At 36.2% G+C, this 23,468-nt stretch overlaps 1 protein-coding gene and 7 non-coding genes across 8 annotated transcripts; all 8 read right to left on the reverse strand.

The window, feature by feature from the left end:
• Positions 1–393: 393 nt before the first annotated feature.
• LOC100375881 (DNA replication licensing factor mcm7-like) lies at positions 394–20,113 on the reverse strand. The gene is made up of 17 exons (XM_085499354.1): positions 19,912–20,113; positions 19,303–19,382; positions 17,755–17,919; positions 16,489–16,625; positions 16,027–16,207; positions 15,855–15,916; positions 15,525–15,705; positions 15,091–15,168; positions 14,447–14,528; positions 6,306–6,437; positions 6,046–6,129; positions 5,047–5,258; positions 4,521–4,702; positions 2,611–2,694; positions 2,255–2,423; positions 1,580–1,689; positions 394–1,134 (listed from the first exon to the last, which is right to left on the reverse strand). Exons 1-17 carry the CDS (start codon positions 19,940–19,942, stop codon positions 918–920), a joined length of 2,187 nt encoding a protein of 728 aa, XP_085355480.1. The 5' UTR covers positions 19,943–20,113; the 3' UTR covers positions 394–917.
• Positions 1,876–1,978, reverse strand: Mir4818f (microRNA mir-4818f). Its single transcript, NR_038773.2, is given in 1 exon segment — positions 1,876–1,978. It is a non-coding gene; the product is annotated as a microRNA mir-4818f (primary transcript).
• Mir4818e (microRNA mir-4818e) lies at positions 1,979–2,079 on the reverse strand. The gene has a single exon (NR_038772.1). It is a non-coding gene; the product is annotated as a microRNA mir-4818e (primary transcript).
• Positions 2,928–3,019, reverse strand: Mir4818b (microRNA mir-4818b). The gene has a single exon (NR_038769.1). It is a non-coding gene; the product is annotated as a microRNA mir-4818b (primary transcript).
• Positions 3,114–3,214, reverse strand: Mir4818g (microRNA mir-4818g). The gene has a single exon (NR_038774.1). It is a non-coding gene; the product is annotated as a microRNA mir-4818g (primary transcript).
• Mir4818d (microRNA mir-4818d) lies at positions 3,240–3,340 on the reverse strand. The gene has a single exon (NR_038771.1). It is a non-coding gene; the product is annotated as a microRNA mir-4818d (primary transcript).
• Mir4818a (microRNA mir-4818a) lies at positions 3,682–3,759 on the reverse strand. Its single transcript, NR_038768.1, has one exon. It is a non-coding gene; the product is annotated as a microRNA mir-4818a (primary transcript).
• Positions 4,052–4,150, reverse strand: Mir4818c (microRNA mir-4818c). Its single transcript, NR_038770.1, has one exon. It is a non-coding gene; the product is annotated as a microRNA mir-4818c (primary transcript).
• Positions 20,114–23,468: the final 3,355 nt, after the last annotated feature.

Consider the following 23,468-nt stretch of genomic DNA (forward strand, 5'->3'; position numbering starts at 1 on the left):
TTCAAGATTTCCATTTAATAAATTAGAAGTACCAAAAAACCAATTATCAATGCAATTGAGCTGGTAGTTTTCAAATAAACAAAAATAGCATTTTTACAAAAAATAGGGAATTGAAGTTTTAGCCATCAAATTAATAGAGGTCAACTCAAACCAGCTCATGGACATTGTCAATATCAGCACTATCATAGAAGCAACAAGCATTTTTATAGTTTTTGGTAGTTATTTTGTATCATTTTTGAGAGACAGACTTCTCATGAACAAATTTCCATCTTCATCCTCAGCAGACCACTAAACTATCAGAAATGTGTAGCAAATGTATAGTAGGTTACAGCAAGTAATACTGACATGTACTTGGGGGAGGGGAGAAAAACACTTTAGAACACGACAAAAAAAGATGTTGCAAGTATTTTATTAACTAAAATCATAAAGGCAACACAAGATAGTATTTTAGATTTCAAAGTGATTATTTCTCTTACATTGCCTCAAAAGGCACATTTACTACAAGATTATAATCAACATCTCATTACCAGCTGAATTCAAATTAATAATCACATTTACACATAAACATTAATACCCCCTCTAATGTCCAAGATGCATCTATGCAGTGGTATTTATTGTTTGAAAATAAACATTTGAAGATTTTTAAACTGGGCAGCAATTTTACGGCAGTTGGTAAGCCAAAAAAATATTTCAGAAATTCAATTGCAATATTCAAGTGGATTGGCAGTTTAAAAGGAGTTTATATATGGTATCTTTTAATTACAATATTTTATTTAAAAACTCATTGATTTGTACAATCATTACTCCTATATTAATGTCAGCCAATTTGCTATGACAATATATCATGTGACACTAGATTAACCAATCAGGCTGGTGCTAGACCTTCACAGTGAACATATTCATTCAACAGCAGATTTTCAGTCCACTTGGACCAGAGTAATTCTCGTCTTGGCAGCGTTTACTTGCCACACGTTCAACTCTTCATACGCCTCGATTGCCTCCTCAAATTGATCCGGTGTAAAACCTTTAGCGAGGGAACTTTGACGCGCATCCTCATACTTGATGCTTCTGACATTCTTGTCCCTAATTATGTCTCTGACAATTCCAAATATAACATCTTCTGCTCTTTGTGTTCTGAAATGGAATTTGGGCAAAGGAAAAATTGTTACTGCAGGTCTTATTGATCAGACAGATGTGGTATTCTGTTCTTTAACAATGCACTCAAAGATTAATCAAACAACGACAGATGACCTTGGACTAATACACGAAATGATACGATTAATAATGATGTCCGAACATGAATCAACCACTAACCAAGTTCAAATGAAAACGCTTTATCTCATTTTGCATACTTAATGTTGCTTTTGGTGCATTGTTTGGACAAAAACTGAGCATAATTGGACAATACTTGCCATGGTCGCAGCATTTAGGACAAATATTGTTGACATCACTAACATTAGGATTACTGATTCAGATACCCATTATTATAATACCTATACTACTTGAGAGGTAATAGGGCTAAGCTAATTGTCTCAACATAAGCAGATCAATCCCAGGAAGGAATTAAAAGTCACAATACCGTTTAGTAGTTTCCTGACTTCCAGTTAGTGAGTCTTTAGACATCTCCATTAATCTCATAGCTTCATTGACATCTTCTTTCTCAACAACGTCCACCAGACGAAGACGTGCCTTTAAAATGAAACGAACAAGTTACTTTTTTGTACACACCTATAGTATTCACAAGATACTCCAAGTAAACGCATTCATTTCACTGCACAAAGGCAATAGCAGCATGCATAGAAACAGCTTAAACAAAAATGAACACGAAAATAAAATCGTTACCAATGATGAAATGTAAATCAACCAGCATGGAAAGCAGTATTGCCACAGCTTGTAGCCCCACTATCATGTGCAATGGGATCACTTATTAAACCTATATGCACATGATACCAAGGATACACACTATGTACTGAAGCGATGATATGGTTATGTAATAAAGCCCCACTATTGTGTGCAATGAGAATGAAACTAACACTAATTGCACACAGTAGAAAGGTTCCGTCAACATAGAATATAGCAAGACATCAACGGGATGAAGGGAATAAACGCCTACAGTCGTCTCTACATAGCAGCATACAATTGGCAAGGTAATTATACACTTTCTTACTCCGTGCACACCTTTCCTTAGAAATAACTAGAATTATGCTTAATACAGCGACACCAACCAAATGGTAAAATAACTACATCAACTTACCAGAGCAGTTGCTAATCGCAGGATAGCTAACAGTGTACGAGGAGACGTGAATGTGGTGTCTTTACTATTTCTGGCTTCTTTCCTCATCTCAACGTATGCTCCTGTAATGTAGTCGGTTAGTGTTTCAGGCACGATGGGGATTTTTGTCTTGCAAAGAGCAATGTAACGACTGAAATAAAACATTAAGGTTACTTACAGTGCTTGTAAATTTTGCAAAACTGAAGATCAATGTGATTGATTTGGAAAACCAAACTAACCAACAATGACCTCAAAGTTGACCATTCATTAACTCATTAGAAATGTCAAAGCGCAGCCAATATTGTAGAAATTAAGGTCACCTAGAACAGATTACTTACCGCATTAAATTCATATCTAAAGGTTTAAATTGTGATGGTGGCTGTACCGAATGCTGATGCACGAAGGTGATGTGTTGGGCTAACCTACAAAAAAAAAAAAAAAACAATCGTTTAGTTTTATTTTATTTTCCATTCACAACAGCAACTATGAAAGTCCAAAGATAACATCTTCAGCACTAAGACGACATCACATATTTTAACACCAAGACAACATCCCTTCAGAAACGTTAACAAAAGTTGACTCCACCATGTTGACTTCTGTGTGAACACTAAAATGCCACATCTATGGATTTTGGCAACATGAAATCACAGGTTGACAATAATACACACAAAGCCCCACTATTAAGTGCAATGGACATCAGTGATCAATCCTCTTGCACTTGAGAGTGAGGCTGCATATGTATTAACACAGAAGTAAGAAATTCACACAACAGGCTTACATCCTCACATGGAAGGCACTAAAAATGGGGAGTTGCCTCTATGTTGAATCCAGGGTGGCAGGCAGGATGGGTATTTGTTAAGAACCCCACTATTGCGTGCAATTAGACCAGTATCATCACTAATAGCATACAATAATGGAGATCCAAACTAAACAGAAACCATTCTGCTATCTTCCAATCATAGATGAGGATATCAGGTGCTGAAAGGAGCCCCACTATTGAGTGCAATGCGAGATGTGATCTATCCACAGTTGTACTCAATAGAGAGGATACACTCAACACAGTGCTGCTGAACAGAACTTGTTCAACTCCAGTAGACATTCGGTATTCAAGTCCAGCCAATTCTCGATGGCGGACATCTGGGCAATTTCATCGCCTGGCGACCATCATCATACTTCTGAACAGTGTGACACGAGTACCACTACATGCGTAACGTATAGAAATTTGGGTTACTCAGGATTAGATTGCGTTTGTGATATTTTCTTTATTGGCTTCTTGACTTAATTTCCACAGCAGCTCACACTGAGCCTATAGAAACATGCTGTACAATGGTGCACATCCAAGCAACAGAACGTTCTGTGACAAAGCTCGGCCCCAAGATACAACTATGCTGCTGCTGAAGACTCAATATGATAGTTTGAAGCCCCACAATGAAGTGCAATTAGATGTCGACAATTGCCAATTTACTCTCCATTGAGAGGGTCCACCCAACAGATGTTATTTGGGACACCATTCATAGGACCCCCCCTTTTTACAGAGGCATGCAACTTCCTCATATTGGCTGTAGCCACTCTATCATGCAATAGCAACCAAGGCTGCCACAATGTACCTGTTTGCAGAATAAACACTGAACAGACAGTCTCCAACAGGTACTTGGGCCATATTAAGGATGCAGTATTCATGTTATTCATATCAAATCAGTCCATGAAAATCGATGAGACCCAAACCAACCGTATTCCCCCATATCGGTAAAATACTTGCACAATCCTAAAACTTTACGATGATAGGCTGGAGATTAGAACACCACTGTAAAGTGCAATTAGATCAATTACTTAACTAATTGCGCAATCCAGTGGCGTTCCACACAACAGATTTTCTTGCACCAAACATGGTAAACCCTGTTACAAATTTGACACATCACGGTAGTGTATGGTTTGGTGAAACTCCCAACGTTGAGATTCAAAAAAATTATCTCCTTTAAACATTATACAACAGCACACGTTTACACACCACAGAGACAGAGCCAAGGCCTCAATAATAGGGATCCCTGACACATAACATTGCTTATCACAAATTGTTTCATTTAAATAAATAAAACTTATTACATATATTCTAATTTAGGATTTGCTAATTTAGACATCTGATAAGAATGAAACTAAGCGCTTTGACATACACATGTAGCCTTACTGGGGAATTGAGTCTAGATAGATTTTTGATTTATACTAGTATTATTGAACACAAGTTACTTACCTCAAGTCGTTGTCTCTGTCCGGTTTGTCTTGGATCAACCAGAGCAAATCAAACCTGGACAGCAAGGCAGCCGGTAACTGAATATTATGTTCTATGGATTTTTTTGGATTATATCTTCCATACGCAGGATTAGCAGCGGCTAAGATCGATACGCGAGCATTAAGTGATGTCATAATACCAGCCTATATTAAGTAGGAATGAAAAACAGACTGATAATTATGCTGGCTGGCACTTTTCAAGACTCTAGTTTGATGCAATTCAGCTGGAATGATATTTTATGGGCTTTCTTGAGGTGACCATGCAACGCCACAAGAGACCACATTTTTTATGCATTTGCAATGTTTCTCATGAAGCAGCTTTCAAGGTGGATTGAGAACATGCATTTGGTTTGAAAACAAATTTTAACATGACAGGAAACAGTTTTGTGGTTAATGTGTTCTAAAACTTGCTCAATCATGCACAAATTTGGAAGTATAGAATATCACTAATTCAACCAATCATCAGAATAGACAGATATTGAGCTTACCTTCGCTATGGATATCGTTTGCTGTTCCATTACTTCATGGATAGCCGTTCTATCACCATCCATCATTTTGTCAAACTCGTCAATACAGCACACTCCTTGGTCAGCAAGAACCAATGATCCTCCCTCTAGGGTCATTTCACCGGTGATGTCATCTCTCATCACGGCTGCAGTCAAGCCCACACCTGATGATCCACGCCCAGTTGTGTACTGACCTGAGGAATTCATTACAAAATAATTATCAAATTACACCTCTAATGGCAAAGTCTCAACTCCATGCAATTGCAATTTTGTTGAACAACTGTCAACTGATGACCTCACCTGTTACAAAATTACAATATGCAAGGAAAATCTGATATCAAAACCAGCTTGTCAAACAAGACGCAACAAACATTAAAAGATGCTCATCGAGACTTCCTGGAAACATACTGAACATGTTGCTGAATAAAACAACTATGAATATATACAACTTAAATCATTAACAAGGAAATTCAATTAAATTTTCTTGGGCAGCTGCTATAACAGAAGGAGATAATCTGAATAAAACTTGCAAAATGCGAATAACTTAAAGGTGATCAGTCAGTTATTAGGATAGTTATCTCAGCCTTTGTTATCAAGGTATGCATTCAAGTGGGTATCCTATTCTACAATAAACATTACAGATATACTACACTGTTATTTGATACTTAAACCGTTGCAACTACAGCAAAGAAACTTTATGTCGTTACTTTTTAGTCAGTAGTTCGTCAAGGCAACATGGTTTTGTATGACAGGTCCCTGGTTTTCATGATCAAGTTTTTTTTTGTAAACTAGGTACTAATAGCGTAATAACCATAGGCGTAAATAACCACAAAATAATTGTTTCCACAGTTCAACAGTTATGTATTGGAATTGCAACAAGAACAATTCATAACAAAAGAGTAGGCAAGATAAAGGTAGATAAGAACAAACATAGCCCAACCATTTGACATGCATGCAAGACAACAAAACACTAGTACTTACTTCGAGCAGCCAGTCTGTCAAGATAAGACAACAACTGACTCTTGGCTACACCAGGATCTCCCATCAAACAGATATTGATGTTGCCTGTTGGGAAGATATCGTATTTATTGTCACAACATTTTGTTGAACTGTGATTCAACACCAATGATCAGTTTCAAAACACTATTTAGAATGAGAGACAAGGCTGGGGGGTTTGGGGTAGTGTTGACCAATTGTATGAACAAACTAAACTAGCAGAATCACAAAATTTTGGGACATACCTCTGATCTTCATTCCTTTGGGTGACCTGTCAACTCCACCAACCAGCAAGAGCAGCAAAGCTTTTTTGATGTCCTCATGTCCATAGATTTCAGGTGCAATGGACGTGGCCAATTTTTCATAGAAATCGTCCTCTGCAAATGGAGCGAGGGGAGATGGAGAATCATTACAAGAAATCTGGAAAGCTACGATTGCAATCTAGGACTCGACATCCGCTTCTGTAGCCAACTTAATCTGCTTTCCTGTTCTAAAAACCACACGGTAATTATAGATCCAAGAACTAAGACAATTATTTCCAAAGAACCAAATCGCACGATTCCTTTAACAGAGTTAACTGAAATGTTTGAATAAAAGTAGGCTTCTTTTTGCTTGCGTTATAGCTTGATGTTATCAAGGAGAAAGCCAAGCTGAGAATAAACTCAATACCACATCTCAGGTGATAATTTATACTGTGATATTTAATCTGTGTGAAACACCCAAGCCTCTTGTGCCAAAAGAAGCCATATTGACATGTTAATTGCTATGTGTATATACAATACCCAAACCAATGTAAACAATAGGATAACCAGGACTTGTGAAAAGCACACCCTTTTGTTTCCCGATTTGCATAACAATAAAGCATGGATTTCTAGTGATGGATTACTGTAGGCATGCTATAGGTCACATAGGTTTGGAATAAAGTGATAGCACTCCCGTGTTAGGGAATTTGTTGTAAAAACATTAACGTAATCGTAGACATACAATACTTAAGCAAATTTCATTTTATCACAAGGTGGTTCCCACAACACTTGAACTTTCAAAACTTGGGTAACCATCTTGTCATGATTTAAACTTCTACACTCTAGGAATCCAAACTTTCATGATAATGCCCAACTGGAAGGACAAACTTGTTCACATAATGACCTAATTCAGACAGGTGGTTCCAGATGAAAAATGTATTCTGTTTGATGCATATTCACCAATAATAAATCACAAAACAAAAATAAATTCAAAATAATTTATATTTGGTAGTGGCCTTTTCACAACAGACACAGGCTATTCAATTCCAATCTTGCTTGTAAGCGGACAAAAAACTGGTTTTAAATTCAAACCTGGCAAGACCTTAAACCAAAAGGATATCAATTCCTGAAATGTAGCTGTTCCGTAAGTGAATAAACAAAACTAGACACGCGTCAATGTTTCTGGACAATTTTCAAAAGATATGGGGTTAAGACCTTAAAATGTATGGTGTAAGAAGTGGACCATAGTACAAGAAGGCAAAACACTCAACACCTGCACGTATCTAATGGATAACACCAAATTTATTGAATATTCAGTGCTCGGGATGATGAAGATAACATCGCAAGTTTTCGTTTTTCGTATTAAGCAATCAATGAACACAAATTTACAATTCCTGAAACATCAAAGTGATACAATAAGTAATATACAGCAATAGCGAGACCTTTCAACAAGCCAGATACATTTATTAAAGTAATAATGTGCAAACTGCTTTTATTTGAAGACATTTTCACACAAAAGGAATAATTGCAAAGGACTGACGAAATTTTATCCCCAATCAAATTGCAAACATTAATACAGCAAAATTTTATGTTTGACTGCCTACCAGTAAGTGTAAACCCACTACCACCACTAAGACAACGTCAAATCAACTATGTTGCATAATGAGAAATAAACTTAGCACCATGCTTACACCATTGAGACATTATCAGCTTGTGTTGCTGTATTCAAACCACAACAATAGAGATTTATACGTTCACAATTTATCAGGGTTACAATACAAAAGAACAGTGTTACTTGTCAGCACTTTCTTGTTAACAAGTTGCATTAAAATGTAATGTACGTCGTTTATTTAGCCTTTTCCAAAACTTGTCTGTTGTGCGTGGTTCATTTATTATGAATCCTAAAAGTCTTGTTTCATATTAAACATGGAAAACGGCAGAATTTTTATTATTCCAAAAATTTCATCAATCAAGCCTTGACTGCACATTTTCACTTTGCTTAACCCTCAACATGCTTCAATTTATCTGACCATAACGTTCCCCCACTGCATTCTTTTCAAAAATCAAAGAAAGCTTAGAAAGAACTCCCATGTGCTGAGAGTATTGGAGACATTAAATATAATTTGAAATTACTTAGCTGAAAACTAATTATGCAAATCAGAAAATTAACATGAACAGATTTGATTGTAAAACTAATGAGGTCTGCGCAATGTAACAAAAACTATGTACCAAGTTTAATTGAAATGTGATTAGAACCAAAAAATTATGAATTATTATGCTAATTGGGGAAATAATATGAACAGAGTTTTACCCCAAACTAATTAGGTTTGTACATTGTCCTAGAGCATCTTTGTACTAAGTTTCATTAAAATGGAAATTAGTACTTTAGATATCAGTGTGAAAGCTTAAAATTGGTTAATTATGCAAATTGGGTAATTAATATGTACAGATTTTAACCCACAATTATCCAGGTGTCTATTGTCCTACAGCATCCATGTATAAACATTCATTGATATGTGATGATTGCGGTAGCACCTGAGATATCAGTATGAAAGTTGGAAATTGGTTAATTATGCAAATTAGGTGATTAATATGCACAAATATTTACCAAAAACTAATTGGGTCTCTGCATAATTTTAGATTCATTGAAATGTGATGATTAGTACTTTAGATATCAGTAGAAAAGCTGAAAATTAATTATGCAAATTAGGTAATTAATATGCACAATTATTTACCCTGAAACTAATCAGGTCTCTGCATAATCCTAAAGGATCTATGTACCAAGTTTCATTGAAATGCGATGATTAGTACTTGAGATACCTGTAGAAAAGCTGAAAATTAACTATTTATGCAAATTAGGTGATTAATATGCACAAATATTTATCCGAAACAATCAATCTCTGCATAGTCCTTGAGTATGTAAGTACCAAGTTTCATTGAAATGTAATGCTCACTACTTATATCAAAAGCTGAAAATTAATTAATTATGCAAATTAGGTAATTACATGTACATGTACTGATATTACCATAAAACTATCAGGTCTGTGCAGTATCATATGACATCTATGTACCAAGTTTCATTGAAATGTGATGATTAGTACTTGAGATATCAGTGGGAAAACCGAAAATTGACTAATCATTATGCAAAATAGGTAATTAGTATCCACCTATTATTACCAAAAACTAATCAAAACCTAGCATTAGTTCAGAGCATCTATGTACCAAGTTTCATCAAAATCCAATGAGTGGTTGTTTAGATAACAGTGGAACAGTCATGGAACCACTAAAAAATAGCTAATTATCATGCAAATTTGGTAATTAATATGCACGGCAGTGTTCTCCCCAGACTTCATGTCAAGCATCACGGCCAATTTGCATAACAATGCATCTAATTTGCATAATTTTTATTTGCATAATAATCAGTTTTTCCCAACAAATATTGTCAATCTACAATTAATTAAAGACAAGATATTTTTATATCTGATAAATTTTATATCATTTTACTGCATTGTATTTTTTGTTTTTGTATCAAGTCAAATAAAGTTTGAAATGGAACATCATAAAAAGGAAAACAAAATTGAAAAACTTGTGTTATAGCCAGTCAGTGAATATACTGTTATCCATGGATGTAACTGGTTCATCATTGTGTACAAGTTTTAGTGCCCATGTCACGTCGGTTCATATAAACGTCGGGGAAAACATTTTTTGGTAAATATATAAAGTCGGCAAGATATCGAAATATGTTGAAATTAATAAATCAATAATTAAAAAAAAATTCTACAATGGCAGTTCGGCGATTTTTCATTGCAATATACCTTGTGAGTACAACGCTACGATCACCGTAACATTGTCAGCTGACGGCATTGCGTTGGACGGGTATTCACCGCTGCTATTGCGATCATCGGTATCTGACTTTTCGGTGTGAAATACACAAATTGTTTATTAAAACGATTCAACGAGATGTTGTTTTTAAACATCGCGGGAAAATCATGCATTCTGCGCCGCCATCTTTGTTACCTCGATCAGAACCCCTGATAGCCCAGCATGCATCGGTCACAATGTTGCAACGTGCATTATGTCGCCTTAGGGCGGCGTTTTTCTGTACTAAGGTACCCTATGAATGGGGTATTTCCAGAGGTCAGAGTTTGTTTTGTCTCATCCCGTCTCGTCTGCTGTTGAATTATTCATACTTTTCTTTCCAATGCGACTTAATTTCACTTGTTCTTTTTTAATTTTTGAATAAATAATGTCACCAGCAATTGAGTGATAACAAATCAGAGTGCAGCAAATCGGGGTTGATCTTCCCCACGTACGCCGTGACTTGTTTTGTCACATTGTTGCCGTTGCGTGCAATGGGCAAATTATTGCTATTCTAGTTATTTTTTTTTTGATTTGGAGGCTCTGCACCTTTGAAAGACTTCGCAACATATTGCAGACTTCTGTTTTTATCACTGTCTTTGTATGGCTAACAAAAGCAGGATTACCTAAATCGATCAATACATGTTATTGTTTTAAATACGTGCAAGACGAGACTGACACTTGTAAACAAAAATGTAAGCATCACGGCTGAGTGACCAAGCGTCACGGACAAAGGGCAAGCATCACGGTACCGTGTCGCTTCAGAGCCCTGGGGAGAACACTGACGGATTGTTACCAAAACCTAATCACATCTGCGCATATGTTCAGAGCATCTATGTACCAAGTTTCATCAAAATCCAATGAGTGGTTCTTTATATATCAGTGGAACAGTCATAGAACAGCTAAAAATTAGCTAATTATCATGCAAATTAGGTAATTAACGAGCATGGATTTTTACCAAAACCTAATCAAATCTGCGCATTGGCCCAGAGCATCTATGCACCAAGTTTCATCAAAAACCGATGTATGGTTCTTGAGATAGCAGTGCAACAGTCTGACACACATACACACATACACACAAACAGACACACACTAACTGCAAAGACTCCCATTTTGTGCTTCGCACATGGGAGTCAAAAATAAGACAGACAGTAACTGGATTCAATAATCGTAACTTTTTTTATTTGCCATGCAAAAGTCAATATTGTGATATGTAAACATATCTAGAAAAAACAATCTTTCTTAATATTGTATTGTTATGACCACTTATAGATTTTGTGGTATACATTTTGGGTATAAAAACAGTTTTAGTAAAATTTAAATATAAATATTAAATAATAGAAGAATAATATTTTTAAGTCAGATGGCTATCATTTATCTGAGGAATTTGTTGATATTCTGAAAGTAAGCATTTAGAAAAAAATTCGGACCATATATACATAAATTAGCATATCATTTGCATATCATTTAGAACCAATGAATGACATTTTATAAAAAAGACTACCTAAATAAGTAGTTATAGTGAATGAAATAACCAACACTTGGATTTGCAGTTTGTGATCATCAAACAGTTGCCACTCCTTATTGATGTAATTTACACAAATTTGGGACTTTATTTTGATGTAATAATGATTGTTTTTGGTAAAAAAAAATTAAGACAAATTATGTATTGTAATAAATAAATTTGCATATCATTAGCACACCCATTAGCACCAACAACAGCTGTTTGATGAAAAATCTGTAAGCATTCAATACATCGCAATTTAGGGGAAAAATCTCCATTTTGTTTACGAAAGCTGTGAAAAGCATTCATGGATAATTATTTACAATTGCAACTAGATCAATTTATTTGTAGTAGTTGCTTGTGTTTTCAAATATGTGTATATATATAATAAACAAGCTAATGAGCTTCAGCATGCAGTAGTGAAAATTAGAGAATTGCAGGTAAGTCAAGACAAAATTTCCAAATAGAAATTATTCAATAAAAAGTCAGACCACAGATGCACACAATACTAAGTGAGTATCAAAATGCAAATCTGTTGGATCAACTGCATCAAAGTGACGTCTGCTGTGATAAATCTCAAAGCATGGGTATGTACATAAGGCGACTTCACACTTGCAGCACCACACGCGACTCTTGTGGATGCTTGCCATCTTGATGCTTTTTGTAGTAGGCTCTGTGAACTACACACCGGCGAGTTGGGTTTTGTTTTTTACTACCAGGGAAAGCAGGGATGGGTGAGGGGAAGTGGCATTCTTCGAGTCGTCTTAGTGGCTGACCAACTGATCTTCGCCCTTTCGGTGCTGGGATGGGTGCAGTGGTTGCACTAGAAACAAGATCATTAATAATGGATAAACGAAATTTAGCGTGAGTTAGCTTCTTGGCACTGAACTTCCTGTGAAGGATGTAGGCATTAGTGACAAGAAGAGCTATCATATGGAAAAAAAGCTTGATATACCACTTTGAACGTCGGCGATGCATTGTGTACGATCTGATTATCTGGTCTGAAAGATCCACACCTCCCATATTTTTGTTGTAATCAACAACACACAAAGGCTTCACAATTGGTTCTCCGGATCCCCTGGATAGGCCAACAAATTTCCAAATTGGCATGTGTACTGATGACAACATAGTAACATCACGCTTGTCTTTCCATTTCATCGCCAAGACTCCATTTCTCTGACGATAAATGACTTCACCTTGTCGCAATGGCAATTTCAGGGCTGCAGGCATTTCTTTTCTATTCATTCTAGCTGTACCAACTAACATTGTATCTTCAGCTTTTAGATGGTCAACAAGCGTAGGACTGGTGTAGTAATTGTCCGTGTACAGTTTGTATCCCTTGTTCAGCAAACTACCTTTTCTCATCAGCCCCATTACTACATTGAAAGTATGGCCTTCATTTTCACTTTCTATTGTATCGGGGTAATTTTTCCCAGTATATATATCAAAAACAGAAGTGTACCCACTTGATGATTGACACCATGTATGATTTCAAACCAAAACGATCTGGTTAACTTGGAATGTACTGCCTGAAGTGAATATTTCCTTTCTATGGCACCATTCCTTCATCAAGACTGATACACTGCTCACATGTATAAACTTCCGACAAAAGGCATGTTATGGTGTCATACAGAGGTCGGATTTTGAAGAAAGGGTCATATCCGGCGTCACCGCTTGAATCTATCCCTTGGCATCATGCTACGATAAAAAGGCGTCGAAATTATCGCATTTTAGGGCCCCAATAATCATCAAGATCGTTCTTATGGAGCATCGACATAGCGATTGTCATGGCAAGAAAAATCTTCATCTTGTCTATGTTTACATTCTTCCACTTCCGGAGTCTGGAGTGCGGTTCCAAGTTTTCATCGTTGCGTGCAAGATGACCATTTGCGTACGAATTAGTCTGCTCAACAATGCTGATAATGTCCTCATCTTTAAGAAACAACTTGACAAAATCTAATGCGGTTGCGTTTTCCGGCAATTGAACATTGAGTCCCAGAACACCGGTGAACGGCGGTACCAAAATGTCGTCGCCACTTGCTTTCGATGACCAGCCAAGACGAGTATCGTCGGCAACTTCCACTCCAGAATTGTCAATCTCCCACTCGGTATCATCCAGAATATCACCAAAATCGATCTCTTCCGCAGTAAAACCTTCAAATTCGTATTCAGAATCGGCAAATATCTCATCCCATACAGCTTGTATTTCAGGGTCATTGAAATGCAAATTTGGCGTCGCCATTTTGATTGCGTTGCTAGTCCAACATTCAAAGTTAGTGGTCGAGCTATGGAATTTGTACATGCAATTTGCATATTGGGCGGGGAATCCCCGGTTGAGGCAAGAATAACACACACATATACACAGGTCAAAGTTTATTTCATACGTTTTTCGCCTTTATTGATGATGTACTCCACATATACGTCATTCAAAACAACGCAATTTCTCAGAGGGTCGTTTACGATTATTCTCGTACTTCGCTGTGGGATTCAGACGCGCTATGACGAGTATTCTCGTACATCGTGTCTTAAGGGTTAAAGACCAAGAAGCGATTTGCAGCAAAGGGAACAAAAACAGAACTATTCTAATTAACTATTCACTTAATACTGGGAGTGGCCGTGCTATCACATTTTAGAAGCAATTTGATTTGGCTGACAACATTTTATGGTTGGGCGAGATCATTACCATACAGGTGACAACAAACGGGGGACATCTAGAGAACGTCTTTCTCGCTGCAGTCAAATTACTGATAAACATATATGACATAAACATGACATTTCTTACCAGCTATCTGTCTGATTTCTTCTTCTGACAACTCTTTAGCTGTAAGTTCATCATCTTGTGTTTTATTCATAGTAACAATTCTCTAAAAACAAAAATGAAGAATTAACAGACTAAACTTTGCCTTTTTTTATTTAGTGAACACATGGTTTTCATATGGGTCTCCCTGTAGACACAAGTCACATGACCAAGCTCTTTGACATCCGTAAGCCTGTCAATTTCGACAGGCTATATTTTTTATAAACATTTCAAATTTTGACTGAAATGTCCACTTCACAGAATAGCCATAAATACCCAACAAAAAGTCTGGCTACTGACCAGCAACTACAGTCATGCATATCAATGTTGAGGTTATTCATGCAAATTGCTCATAATACGAATTAAACAATACTCCAAACAAAAATTGTGCGATTTAATTGCTTGCACAAAACATTTACACACAAGATTGTAGTTTTCGGAATTCACAAACCAGTTATGGTTTGCTTGATGGACTTGAGGAACCCTTATTTTTATAAATACAGCAGACTGATTGAAATAAAAGTATATATTAAATAAATATGGAATTTAGTTGCCTCCAAGTATTTTAAAATCTGCAATAACATTTCAAAGTTCCTAATAGTTTTCAAAGTAATACACTGACAACTCACATTTGCTTCCAGATATGTCTCGGAGAGAAGACCCTGTGCCATTTGTCTGAATCCAGTTTTCAGCATTGGGAGAAATAGCTAGTTAATTATAGTTGAGAAAAAAATACAACAAAAAAGGACTTCCAGGTACAGAAACAAACTGTTACACATGAACTACCGTCATACATGTCATTAGCTAGCATGTTAATTTAGATAAATTAAGATGCAGCTAATTTAAACAAATCTATTCTCACAATGAGCGTTGACACTGAATTTGTGTACATGGCCATATTTGCTATAATGATTTATTTAGTCAATGAGTTGTACTGTACAATATAAAATAATCTCCTAAGCTTGAATATTCTCACAAGATGCATAAATTAAATTTGTACTACATGTCCCATTAAACACAAACTACAAAATGCTCACTTTCACTTATTCATTGTAAAGGATACTCCTGTGACACTGATATGGTCTCCAGGTCCACACTGTCTTGTCGTTTCACCTCGACAGTGAATCGTTATGCTACGAGGAATGTTACCGACTGGTACTTGATCACTATGTTCTTGGATCTTCACTTCCTGGAACTTCGTGAATTTGGATCCCCTAGTCTGAAGATACAGTCGTCCACCAGACCTGAAAAAATATTTTTCCAATTTACAACATTTGCTGCATAATATTCTCGCATGAAACTTGTGGGATTACAAAGCCAAAATGCCTACCAGGACCTGGAAATATCTCTTACGAGGTTTGTAGCATTAAACAAAATATTTGAATTCTCTTACTTATTGGTGGTACACTCTTGGCTTGGGCAGGTCAATAATGGCATAAATGTTGGTGAATTTATCTGAAAAATAAAAGAAAATCAACTCAAGAATATTGCATATATTCTTATGACGAATCATATAGAAAAACTTTGAGAACACGTATTTTAGTATCAGTGAGTTCTCAACTTACAACTTGGTATGTTTCTGCCCCGCACTGATCACACGTATATGTAGCCACGGTCATCATAGGTTTCACTTCGGTGCACCGCGTTACAATACCACGCACTACAACCAGTTTACCGATGCTATCGGCTTTAACATCACGTGTCGCCATAGGTTTCTGAGTTGAAGGCGCCTTAAAATGGATTTCACTGCAATACAATACAAGATGTATTAGTTTAAACAAGTGCGACTTTGAGCTAATCTTAAATTACAAACTCGCTGGCTACATGCACCAAGAGAACATCCAGGCAAGCATGTACAACAAACTATAAACTCTGGTGAAATATGATTCAGCCAACGACAAATGCAATTACTTAGTTTATGTGCAATTACAGGACTACAATGGAACATCGCCAGACAATTAAAGTACATTATTGCATATAGCATCGCATCAAATAAATGACGGAAGTTGAAGTCTCAAAATACTTACTATCTTCTCATCAGCTCTGGAGGATACTTATTTCTAGCATCTCTTTCTTCAGTTTCATTCTGTCTTCCTCCTCGCAACCTCTGCTCCATCATTAAACGATGTTCGATGTACACATCAAGGGAATCTTTGTTGACAATCTATAGACAAGAGATGCAACAATGATACAAGTACCGAGATAGAAGGAACCTTGACAATTTTTGCCCACTACAAAATATTATCTTCAACCTCCACCCCATATTAAATCAATTACAATGACATATACGACAAGTCATTGTCAATGACACGTCCCCGTTCCGTTCATATTTGAGTGACATATACATTCAAAGCAGATCATGACCGAAATGCACCTGCATATGTACAACACATTGTACTAAATATGAACAAAATCCATCCATGCATGACTGAGATCAGGTTCCGGAATTGTGAAAATACAAGATTTTGATGCATTTTCGGCCTTAAAATGGCCATCATTCAGCTATTGTTAAGCGGATCATGAAACAAATGCACATATCTATTTGTGACATGATGTACCATGTGTGTGTGAAGTTTGAACTTGATCAATCCAGACATGTCTTTGATACGGATCCAGTACTGAATTTATTAAAACAAAATGGCCACCACTGCCATTTCGTACTTGATTCGGGAAAAAAATGACGTGCATCAAGGTCCTATTATGTTTAATGTATGTACCAAATTTGAACAAAATCCGTCCATGCATAACAGATCCGGGTTCGGAATGGTGAAAATGTGCGATTTCAATGCATTTTCGACCTTAAAATGGCCGCTATTCGGCCATCGTTAATCGGATCATGAATAAAATGCATGTGCATATGTCCCATATAATGTGTGATGTACGAGTGAAGTTTGAACTTAATTGGTCCATGCATGTTGGGGATACAGGTGATCACGGACACAGTTCTGATAAATCTCACCAAACTTCAATTTTAAAAATATTTTTGGGCAAAACATGAAAAAAATAGTGCAAAAAAAAATCACATGGTATATGCAAAATATCAAGTTGGTTGGTTGGTTGAAGCACTCATGAAAACAAATACCTCAAACGGACCACTTATTACATTTAATTGTAAAATGGCAACAAAACTACTCAATGAAAATTCTAAATGGCTGCCAACTAATCACAAGCGAGGAACACCAACAAGTTCACATAAAACCATACAAGTCTATTTTTTCAAAGAAGCTCAGGGGGGAAAAAAACAGAAGACCCATCATAAGCCCCTGCTGGACCCCTAGAAATGTGCTAAATACCTCTTTCTCTTTGTAGTCTGGCATCATTTCATACACTGCATCAGCAAATAAATTGGTGTATCTTCTGGTGTTTTCAACAATGGCCTCTGCCAAGTCTGGATCCACTTCCGCTACATCCTCCAAGTCTATTGTCAATTCGACCTGCTCACGGTGGGCTAGATGAACCTACAACAATGGTAGACTCTAGCACAGCATTTTTTGTGGATTCTTTTAGATGCAAATGATTTCATCCCAAACATTTTGGCTGTAATATTTTTATAATTACATGTACATAAATGTCCCCACTCTCTGAACTCTGAAAACCATCCCCACTTCAGAGGCAAAATCCTGGCGCTAAATTTTTCACTTTTTCTTATAATTTTGAACGAGATAAACTAAATCCTAACTCCTTGCAGTTTTTGGTCAATATGTAGGGGGAAAAAAGTGCCAAAAATTTGACCTTGGCAAATAACCCTCTTTCTTGAAGTCTCATTCAGAATGTTTGACTTGAGATCAATTGCTTTATTCTAAAACTGCTAAATTAATAGCGTATATTGTTTGATAATTCAAAACAATTTTAAACTACTGGGGGAAAAACCCATGAAGCAATCAAATTTTAAGTGGTTAATGGTAGGTGAAAACAATAACTCTACAATACAATACAGCAATAGTGCCAGCATTTTGTAATAACCAGCCAGGTTTGTGAAATATATATTATAGTAACTGAATACATTATTTTATTAGAAATGAAAGATATGGAGCAAGACATTTATTTTTTAATATTGTTCAATATTGCATACTGTAAACCAAATTTGACGAATTAACAAACAACTAATTCACATGTGCACAGATCGTCGCTGGACGTACCAAATGAACCAGTGCACGTGTGTATTAGAGAATTCACTGTTTCATAGAATGAGTATAATGTGCACTATAAAGAGCAGTGTTCTCAGTTCATGATAAGCTGTAGTCTAATGTATTTGTCAATATACAGTATAAACGATTATTCTCATAAACAAAATTTGGAAATGAGAAATAAAAGTAACAAAGCATAAGACATTTTATTACTAAATTCATGAGAAGAATCAAAAAAATTTAGTAGCAAGTAAATTATTTATTCTGTTGCATTTCAGTGAAATTCATACAGATTTGTTAAATGTGTAATATACATTGGCCACTGAGCAATAATTTAGAATGACAACAAAAAACCCATACAAATGAATTTCCTGAAGCAAAAGGCAGATTAACAGAAAAGGTATACACTAAGTGGCATGTGCTCTCACTGACCGTAATTTGTGAGATAATTCAATGCACAGGACTTCATCTGAAAGAAATGCCAACGGCTTATACTAGAGTATTAGTTTGTGTATGAGCTTTTTTAACACTCAGAAAGAATCAAGATGCAATTATACTGATTATTTCAACTTTTGACGTTATTTAAGTTCATACCTTCAGTGTACATCTACCTCTAAAGTTAACAACAAAAATTCATTTCGCATCTAACAAAGAATCTGATGGAAATAAGAAACCATACAAGCGTTTACCAGAAAGAAACCAACTAATTCTTACCAATTGCCGGCCATACTTGAAATCTTTACCACCATCATCGCTGTCTTTGTAGAATTCTCCTAAAAACTGTTTTATTTTGTCTGAAATAGATCGATTTCTACGATTAAACTGATTCGCTCAGCTTCCTGCATTTATGCTAAGTTCAATAACAATACCCGTGTGAATGGCGTCAAAGAGTCGACCATTCCGACATTTTACTGACAGAATATTAAAAGAAAAGAAAATTCACATACTTATGCAAACTAATTGCAAAACTACCAGGAAATTTTGCAAAAATATCTTTGCCAGTTTGATTTGAAAAGTCTCAAATACATACATGCCTGAACACAACAATACGTGCTGCGGAATCAAATAGACCGAACGCAAGTTGCACATTCCGATGCATCCCCGATGTCATTTAAAGTTTAAAAGCCACTGCCATTTCCCGAAATTTGGAATATATATAGCAACGACATAAATTACGATGATCATGCTATGCACTGTACAGGCAAGACGACGATGTGTCAAGTTACAGAGGAAGGTTCGGGATGACAGTTGCTGGGAAAATCGGACGTAAACATGTGAAGCAAGAACAAAGCCATTTTTGATTCACAAAGTTTAAAAACTTACCCTTCTCAGCAACGTAATCCCTGGACGGCATCTTAGAAATATGCTTTCGATCGTTGTTTAGAGTGCCTCAAATAATGCCCGACTAAGACTAGAGACAATCTTAAATTAAAACAGAGCGATCCGATGATAACAACAGCTATGACAAACGACTTGACCCAATGAATATGTGCAAACTGAAAAGTGGCGCGAACTCTATGGCCATGTGATAAGTTTAGATAACGCGATACCAAACGAGACTTGTAAGAAAACGCGCGAAAGCTGGCGTCGTCCATTTGCGAGTAGGGGTAGTGGCGTAATACTAGGACATATCATGGCCATTTTCTAAAACAATAACTGCAATCTCCGTAATAAATTCTTTAAGCGTTGTAATAATACATGTGAATAAATTGCGTGTACTCTCCAGTCGCTACAGAATTCAGTGGTATAACTGGCCGGGGAACCGCCTTTAAGTTTGGTGTACATCGCCTGAAAATGGAGTCCACCATCTTCAATACTGCTGGAAGGTTTGATCACCCAGAATAGGAGAAATATAGCTAACTGGAAAAAGCCCAAGTACGCTCTACACCAGTGTCTTAATTTTAAAAAAAAGGATATATTATTCCTGTTATACTGTTATACAAAATTGGTCACAGGCTACGGAAAAATCACAAATCCATAAACAATTTCGAGTACTCTCTGTGGTGGGGAATAAAATTTTTAATATGTTGTAAACAAATGGTAGCAGCGACCGACCCAGGGCAATCGAGTACATTACTCTAATCATGCTTCCGGCTAAAACGGGTTTACAATTCCACCATTTCCAATATTATATGCCCTTAAACAGGCTCATTAATTACTCCATGGGTAATACCCATATTATTATTAATTTAACGTAACGTCTAATACCACGAGACTTTGAAAACTGGCATTCTGAATGACTGGATTCAAGGCTAGGTCCAAAGCCTCAACCGTACTAATACATGCTGTTGAATTGAACGCTCAATTTTGTCTGATTATCAAAGAAACGCATTTTTCAAGGATCGACTGATTGCGAAATTCGGAATTCTTCAACCAACGCGGTAAATCATTCGAGACTTGGACAATTAGATAGAAAGACCTATACTTGCTTACGTGTCTTAGCCTATTTCGCGACCAACCACGTAATTTCGTATTTTAGTCATTCTTCTTCCAAAATAAAACCAAAACAAGACAAAGATGAATGATAATCCTTTATGAAAGGGGATACTATAAGACTGTTTCTTACTTCGAAGTATAGTAGTGATGATGTTACTGTCCCGAAGGTGGTCTCTGAATAAAATATGGTATGCAAGCTGAAGTAAAAAAAAAAAAACGCGAAAAAGGGGTGTTATTTATTTAGTTATTTGACGCGTAATAAAGTGTGAAAATGAGGAATCTCATGAATTCATGTTACCTCAATTTGGAAACAGTATGATTTTAGTATGTATATACGTATCTATTTTAAGTTTCTGCACATGAAAAAGGATATAATTTCACAAAAGTAAGCACGTGTTTAGATGTTTTTTGAAAAGCCATAATTCAGCATGGGTACCAAGTTTAACTACGACCAAAGTACTCAATGATTACCAGTGCAATACACGTGTATCGTTATTATATAAACGAAAATAAATCCAGGTTCGCTTGTGGTCACCGATGAAAATGGGATTGTAAATTTATACTGTATAAGTTAATTGAAAAAAACAGCGTTATAGACTGCAGTGGTCGTCCATATTCGATATTCGATTCGATGTCAGTCCATGATCAATCGTGTCAGTAAACGAGCAATGTTGAACAATTGCTAGGACTCCGAGTCATCACTTGATTTCAAGTTCTTGAATTGGTCATTTTCAATCCAGGAGAAAATTAAAAATATGTTCAGATATCACACTAAACCCTTAATAACCATCTCTTCTAGCAGATGCTTTATCAAACGCATCCTCTGAAAACAACATTTTGACAGTGTCTGCTCAATGAAGTTTCCTCCCTACGTATTGTCTGTAACCTGGATAATTGCCCTGTAAGTTTCTTTGAGTCCCCCTTCCCCAGACTTCATTTACATGAATGACAGAATACCAGCCTGAGTGCATGTATTCGAAGTTTTCCGGAAAATTCCACCCTTGTTAAAATTTACATATCTTAATATAATATAACCAGTTCCCTTTATCTCCGCAAAACATTAAAAGTAATCTCAATAAATTATTGCAAAATGTCCAACCGCTCTAAAGAATATGGTTACCCCAGCTCCCTCCGTCTTTTTTTCTCCGTTTCGTTGCCGAAAAATAGGCCCAGAACATTTGTTATACGATTTGCTCCACGATTTGGACAGTTGATTGGTCACATTTTTAATGATCAAATTATTTATTCACGTCACTCTTACGCAGTACGGAGAAACAGACGGGGGCAAATAGGGTAGAATATGATGACCTTGGAAATGTTTTTTCGACGAATAGTGGTGTCTGCATCTGAAGCAGGAAATGGTCATGGGCGGCCATAATATTATACGGTGGTGCGGTTCTGTAAAATGATGTAAACTTTCCCACTGTGTATCATCGTATCACGAACAGTAAAATTAAAATAACTATTATGTAAAGTCGAATTCATGGCCTCAGTATTGTTTGATCGGTTGTAAAATCAATGAAAAATACGATTTATTTTACTCGTTTCCGCGATTTTCACAACACCGAAGCACTTAGCGTCCAGACGGCTCGAAACTTGAATATGTATTAGTTTTCCTTTCAGACATTGCTACGTGTTTTTTTTTTTTTCAAATACATTTGTCAAAATATGTATTCTTTGTTCCTAATGAATATAAAGTACGCGTATATTTGTTTTTCAATAACCCATTCATGGCCCTAAAATAGAGTAACCTGCCTTAAACTAACAATAGAGCACCCCTTTTTAGAGAATTTCTATCTGTGTATATTTGGCCAATTACACATTAGATGCGCGAACAAAAATGAATATAAAATCTCCAAAAAGAAGCATACGCCCTGAAAGAATAAATTGATGATTACCACGCCAAGGAGAACACAAAATTCTTGTTTGTATGGTGGAAACAGGTATTATATAGCTATCCATTATTGTGATTCGGATATGTAATAACATGTCTGAGTAAATGTATTGAATTAGTATTAACCTTTTCACTTTCTCGCGGCCCAAATTTGTTTGTATTTTGTTTCTCATATTCTTCTATATTTCTGGAAATGAACAGGCACAATTTGAGTAAACTTTCAGTTTTTACTTCAAAAAGCAACCCAAAAGCAGTCCATTATGCAAACCTGATATTTGTTTGTTTTTTTATCCATTTTAGTTTGTTGTTTGATAAAAGGGGTTTTTACATCTCCCCGAAACGTCATAAAAATAAACCATTGTTTGAAGTCAGAGACGTTTTGAGCTTCGTGTGTTGTATACAACTACTTTAAAAAAAAAATGTCTATTTCTGTTCCAATTTCTGAAGGAAAATGCATACTATCTAAATGGGACTGTTTTGTGAATTTGTGATGAAAAGGAAGAACTGGTGGTGAAAAGGTTAATGATGGCAACAAATGTGTTTTATTAAA

This window comes from Saccoglossus kowalevskii, chromosome 1 (genome assembly GCF_978046115.1).
Source record: "Saccoglossus kowalevskii chromosome 1, keSacKowa6.1, whole genome shotgun sequence".
Classification (NCBI taxonomy): Eukaryota; Metazoa; Hemichordata; class Enteropneusta; family Harrimaniidae; genus Saccoglossus; species Saccoglossus kowalevskii.

What these genes read in the sequence shown, in the direction of transcription:
- LOC100375881 (XM_085499354.1), bottom strand. Translation starts at nt 19,942, where the DNA reads ATGCCGTCCAGGGATTACGTTGCTGAGAAGG. An exon ending in CAAAGGAATGAAGATCAGAG is followed by an intron (nt 6,130 to 6,305) that starts GTATGTCCCAAA and finishes TCTTCCCAACAG; the next exon opens with GCAACATCAATATCTGTTTG. An exon ending in TGCGATTAGCAACTGCTCTG is followed by an intron (nt 1,690 to 2,254) that starts GTAAGTTGATGT and finishes TTCATTTTAAAG; the next exon opens with GCACGTCTTCGTCTGGTGGA.